Source organism: Lupinus angustifolius, chromosome LG05, assembly GCF_001865875.1.
Source record: "Lupinus angustifolius cultivar Tanjil chromosome LG05, LupAngTanjil_v1.0, whole genome shotgun sequence".
NCBI classification, from domain to species: Eukaryota; Viridiplantae; Streptophyta; class Magnoliopsida; order Fabales; family Fabaceae; genus Lupinus; species Lupinus angustifolius.
Genome location: NC_032013.1, coordinates 12,772,825 through 12,779,506, shown reverse-complemented (window position 1 = coordinate 12,779,506; position 6,682 = coordinate 12,772,825). Strand labels below are relative to the sequence as shown.

Genomic DNA, 6,682 nt, shown 5'->3' with positions numbered 1-6,682 from the left:
CTATATATATATATATATATATATATATATATATATATATATTTATTGACCAATTATCGTATTTCTGTAATAATAATTTTGTGATGATTTGGTAAACTTTCCACAGAAAAAATTAATAGAAGCTTAGATACTTTAGAGGCTCTTGTGGTTGTGCTTCTATGATGGACCACATTTATAAAGAGAACCTTAATGAAAAATTAAGATTTCCTTGTTTGTAACAAGGAACAATAAATGTTATATCTTCTACCTTTGATCTGACTCCTCACCTAATCACTTTCATAATAAAATATAGGGGCCACAAGGACCATTTAATTAATTGATAGAAAAAAATCATAGAAAGACATTGAGCCATAAATGCTGTGAAATGTGAGTTGGTCACTATCAACAAATATTTATTCATAATAGTCCTAAAAGTCTTGTAACCATTTTTTATGACACTTTTCTATAAAAATATTATTACCCTTTGCTTGTGCTTCCTAATTGTGCTTAGTATATTAATAAAATAGGCTGTTAAAAGAATTAGATAGGATTTTGTTTGTCACAATTAACTCATAACATTAGTAACAATCTATAAGTTAGTTAAAAGTTTTTAATTAATAAGTCATGATGAGCTGGAAGTTGATAAATTAATTAAATGAATATATAGGATTTATAAAGGAGATTGGTTGATATTTTAATTAATAAACATAAAAACATACAAATTTCCAATTTTTAAGTCATAAATTGTCTCAAATACTAATTCATAAAATTTCATAGTACATTAAAATAAATATCTTTTAGCAAATATTAAAGTAGCTTAATTTTTACTATCATATATGTTGTGGTGGTATCTAATTGAATTCTAATTCTCTTCCATATTAGAAAGTTTAGTTCTGGATATTAATTACCATACATGACACAAATTAATATTTAACAATATAAATTTTAAGTTATTTTTAAATAAAATTTTTAAAATAAACAAAATTTATTTTCTTTTCATATTCTAGTACTCTATAAATTTTTATCATTCCTGTCTTCAAGAGTAGAGTTGGATATTTTCCAGCAGTACCCACTGTCAAATGCTCAAACACCAGATACTAAGATAGCCATAACCTAAATCTTAATACAACAAATACAATATTTAACTTCTACCAAATTAATTATATTCAATAGTGTGGTATGTATAAATTTACATTTGATCACTTCCCTTTGGAATGACCTTTCCTTTTTCTTTTTTTAATAATATCCATGAAGTTGTTGGAAAGTGGAAGGTGTATTAACATCCTTCACATGCTAGTTCATTAGATATGTACCAAATAGTTATTGTATCTATCCTAAGTGAATATTTATAAAACAAAATGTTATTTTGAATTGAAATAATTTTTTCTTGTCATTTTTTACGACATTTTTTTATATATGTATAGAGATAAAAATAAAAATAAAATATATAAGAGTTAAAAATAATTTAATTTGTTATAAGAAAATTTATTAAAATTGAGATATACAAATAGAACAAAAATACGATTACTAATATTTAGACCAATTTTTTTTAAAATAAATAAATTTAGCTTTTATAATGTTGTATGCTCATTATTAAACTTAACAGATCAATAAGGCGTTAGTGTAATGATATAAAGTTTTGCTTGTAATAAAAGATTAAAGTTCAAAGTTCCAATTTTGAGAATGACATTTATTGGGAGGAGTAGTCATGCACCTAAAAAAATATTAGCCTCTTACATATATGGTAGGGATATCTTTAATTATACTATAAAAAAAACTTAGAAAAAACAAATAATTAATGCATCCAGATGATATACTACATACCTCAACTATATACAATGTATATTGTCCAAATACAACAAAAAAAGACCAAATAAAAGGTGATAATATAGAAGAAATGTAGAGTTTCATCTTTAATAAGTTTGCATCATTAATAACTAATTATAAAGTAAATGAAAAATATGAAAACTAAATTTAGAATATTGCTAAGCTAGGTTTAGTGAAAGCTTACCTTGGACTTGCTCTAGTATAGAAACCAGCATTGATAGAACTTCCACCACCCAAAATCCTTGCCCTAGCATTATGAACTCCATCTGTTGAACAGAAATACTGAGAAGCTGAATTTGGTGAAGTATCTGCTAAGGAAATGTGAAAGTTCCTTAGGAATGTGACATTGGAGTTTGTGAAAGGAACACCCCCTCTTTCAAGTAATAGAACACTGAAATTTTGAGAGAGTGTTGCAGCTAAAGGGCACCCAGCTGTTCCACCTCCCACTATTATGTAGTCATAGACATTGTTGGTTGAGGTTGTTGAAATTGATGGTGGAGATTGGAATGTGCTTGAACTTTTGATAAATGGATACTCATCTTCATACTTTTGATTACCTAAAATCAAATTTGCTAGACAAATTTCAGTCTCTCATAATGATAAGTTTAATTAGATTTCCATTTTCATTATATATTACAGAAAATGTTTTAAATTATGGTCACAATTTTATTGCGTTTACTATAATTGTGAAAAATCATAGAAACAGGAGATTACAATTGTTGTCATGATGCATATATGGAGACTCGTGAAAGAACAATATTATAGGTATGATTGTAGTTGCAAAATGTAATTTAAAACACTAATTACTGCTATAAATTAATGTCCCCCTCTAATATAGTTTTTAATAGAAAAGAAGAGAAGAAATATTGTACAATAATAATGTTAATACATTTGTAATTGAAGAGAAATGAAGCATATATAGATGATCATTATCTATAGAAAAAGAATAATCAATTTGTTCATGTTCAAAATCTAGCAAATTGAAAATGTTGTATGTGACCTTGGAATCTAGCTATACATATGCTCTGAAGTGAAACTCTACATATGAAGTCTAAGAAACAAGAACCATAAGATTGTTTGAGATAAATTGATGCCACGCACTACATTTTGACATATAAAGAAAATTGTAAGATATGAGTAAAATTTGGCTTGTTTATCCTTGAGGAACAAAAAAGAAATAGAAAACATGCTATTGTTTATACTTTTTCATCTTTATCCTAGAAAAATATAAAGAACTCCTCCTATAGATCTTGAATGTAAAATTAGCTTTCAACACAGAACAATCTTGAAAACACAAACTGAAGAGGTAGAGAAGAACAAATTAAGATGAAATTGAATAATGTAAGAAAGTGCTATGGATGGATGAAGAAGAAATAAGTGATGGTTTGAGATAAGAACCAACCTAGACAAAGAGGTAGAAAGTTCCAGTGCCATAGAAGTAACCACAACAAGAATTTGAGTGCACAAACTGAAGCCATTGAGAGTCACAAGCCACAGAAAAAGCACTCACTCACTGAAGAAGCTGTTTCTGCCCAACCTGGCTTCTTCTGGTTGGCCTTGTTTTGTGTGTACAATATTTATTTATATATATACTTAAATATTGAACTCTCAAATCGATTATCTCCTTGTTTCAATAATGTTTAAATATCTATTAGGTTATTTTTCTTATTACTAATTGGTTTTAAGATGAAATATGATATTACTTCTATTATTATGGGCCAAACAAAATATGTCTTTTAATCATGTGTAGAATGTAACATTTTGTATTGTATGAGGCTTTTGTGGAGAGAATATGTTTAAAGTCATATATTACCTATCTTATTGTCTTAATAACGGTTTAAATACTGGTTGGATTACTTCTTTTATTCCTAATTAATTTTGTGATGAAACCTTAATATAAATACTAATATAATAATATAATGTATTAGTTAATATGGAAAATGTAAATTAAGAAGATGAAAATGCAGCTATCCACTATAGTTTTAGTAACAAAAGAAGCTATAACTGAATAAGGCATTCAATGAGAAAATGAATGCTGCAGTTAGAGTCAATAGAATCTGGCCGTTGGATTTGACATTGTGATTTCTGATGACATCAATCAATTTGTATAATGACAGCTAACTCAACAGCCAACATATGCATGTCATAAAGTTCTATATTTAATATGCCACCAAAAACATGTTAGCTTTTTTTTTCATTTTTCTCACTTTCTTATGGTTATTTGAATATAGGTCACTACCTGTATTTGATCATTCAACTGTCCCTCTTACTTGACTTTGGTAGTCATTATAATTATTATCAACATTCATATACTCAGCACCTACAAGAAGAACATATAGAAATAGATATTAGAAAATATAAAAAATGTTTTGAATTGTTGTCTTTTGAATATGAATTGACTCATAATAAAATTATTCATATAATGGAGCTTATGTGATATAACTGCTTCTATTATTTTGTGATTCTAATTATTGATTGGTTATAATGGAAATAGAAGTTAATAGGAGGGTAGAGGGGACAATGAATGGCTCATAATTGGTTTATCTAACTGGATTGTTCATATGATACTATAGCCCCTTTGATTAGGCGATTAAGAATAAAAAAGTAGAGATTTTCTTAACATACATTGGTCGAAAAGGGTGGCTAACTATGTGCATGAAATAAAACACAAAATTTATTAAAAAAATGATTATTTCAATGCATTGAAAAGATATAGATTTAGTTTTATAATATTATATTTCAGTTTTTAATTCTTTATCCTTACTCCTTATGGTTTGTGTTATGAAGAGGGCCAACACTTTTTTAAGATTTTTTTAGGACAAAAAAGTGAATTTTCAGAAACATTTTTATAACAGTGATTCATGTAAAATCACAATGTATTATGTAGTGATTGACAAAAGGCCTAAACAAACTAGCTCCAATTTTTATATATTTTGCAACCTATTGGAGTAAGAGTAGGAATATGAATCATATTGGAAAATAAGTCATTTTGTTAAACATGAGATCTTAATGACCGCTCAAGCTTGTGAATGTGATTGAGGATTTCTACAATCCCAATTAGACTTCACAAAACTATTATCCTAAATTTTAGGTTAATCATGACTCATTAGTTCGAAAGCCATTTTGCACATAAATATAATTCTAGAATTTTATATGAAGTTAAAATGTAATAAATTTTGATGGTACAAATTCCATTTAACAAGAGGTATAAATGGGAGGCATATTGCATGTGGCAATAACTAACACTTTAATTGGTTGAAAAGAATTAGTGAAGAAAGAGGTAAAGAAGAGAAAGAAAGTAAACTATTATGTCACTTTTCTCTTAATTGGTTCACAATTCTCTCATTTGGTTCACATTAAAGATAATAAGATTGAGAGAGTAAAATATGATGCGACCCATGCCAGAAATCTTTCTCTATGCATGTGGGGAGAATTTGGAATAAGAAGAGAAAGCATTGAAAAAAATGATAAAAATGAGTCTCTAAACATGGAACACTATGAGAGAGGAGTGTTATTGTTGTTGTTATTATTATTAGAGTAAATTATATTGATATCTTTGAGTTTATGTAAAATTATACAAATAATTTCTTATTTTTAAATTTATACAAATCGTTCTTAATTATATATATACATTACACTGACTATTCCTGTTGTAGACATAAATGTAATTTCTTAAACAAAAAATAGTGATAAGTATAATTAGGTTAAACAAAATATGGTATATTATGAAGACAATTTCAAATAGTATAAGAATCAGTATCTATTCATTATTTTGGTTAGTTACAATATAGTATAAGAGTGATTTAAACACCACCTTAGAACGAAACAAAAGTAATAAATAAACATTGACTCTTATACTATATGAATTTTTTTAAGATATAACATATTTTGTTTGATTTAATTACATTCGTCACTATTTTTTGTATAAGAATTTATATTTATCTCTCTTACTGGAATAGTCAATGTAATATATATAATTAGGGTGGTTTGTGTAGGTTTAAAAAATAGAATGGTGGTTTATGTAATTTCACTCAAAAGAGTGCTAATATACTTTGCTCTTATCATTAATGCATGTTGCATTTTTAATATAACATTATTAATTAAATAATTATAATTAAGATTATAATAAACTAATGTTTATGATATCTGATAAATTTTAAAATTACAACTATTTAGTTTTTAAAAAATAATAAAATAATACTTATTGGTCATTTTTGTATTTCTAGTAATAATATGTTTCTCTTTACACATCAATCAAATAAGATAGGCAAAAGAAAATACATGTTTCTCTTCTCTTTTTTACATCTTTTTTAATATCAACCAATACTAAATTATCTTAATTAAGATCTATTTCTTACATATTTCTCTCTTCTTACTTTCTTATTTCTAACCAAATATAGCTATAGGAATAGATTACCCATATCTACTCCTTTGATAATGCTTGCCTTATGGTCTAGATATATCTTATGGAAGTTGAAGATTTTGGAAATTTTGTAACTCAATGTCCTTCCTTACCATTGACCATCTTGTAGTTATGTCAAGTTATCTCCTATAATTTTGAAATTTGGGATTCCATTTGTAAATATACTTAACGTTTGGTTTCAATTCTAATATATTCATGTTGATTGCAGCCGAGCCACCGAGTTCCATAGAGAAAATATATCAGAGAAAAATGACATGAGAAATTAATGTAGTTTGACAATTTATTTACGTCCATAGCTGAAAAGCAATGACAATGATTTTAATATGATAAAAGATAATTACAAATTAACTTATTGTTTTACTCGTCAACCAAAACCTAAGTATGCTCAATATCTGGACAACATATGTTGTCCCACAAATTGTGTCACTGGATGTATCATAAGTTTATAATTGG

The 6,682-nt window shown here is 26.8% G+C and overlaps 1 protein-coding gene across 1 annotated transcript in view; it reads right to left on the bottom strand.

Moving 5' to 3' along the window:
* The window catches only part of LOC109347859 (protein HOTHEAD-like), a 7,928-nt gene extending 4,540 nt beyond the window's left edge, over positions 1–3,388 (bottom strand). Inside the window, exons 1-2 of the mRNA XM_019587955.1 lie at positions 3,209–3,388; positions 1,991–2,363 (exon numbers count right to left, since the gene is read on the bottom strand). Of these exons, the coding sequence (XP_019443500.1) occupies positions 1,991–2,363; positions 3,209–3,284 (449 nt within the window). The 5' untranslated portion in view covers positions 3,285–3,388. The remainder of the gene's footprint in view (positions 1–1,990; positions 2,364–3,208) is intronic.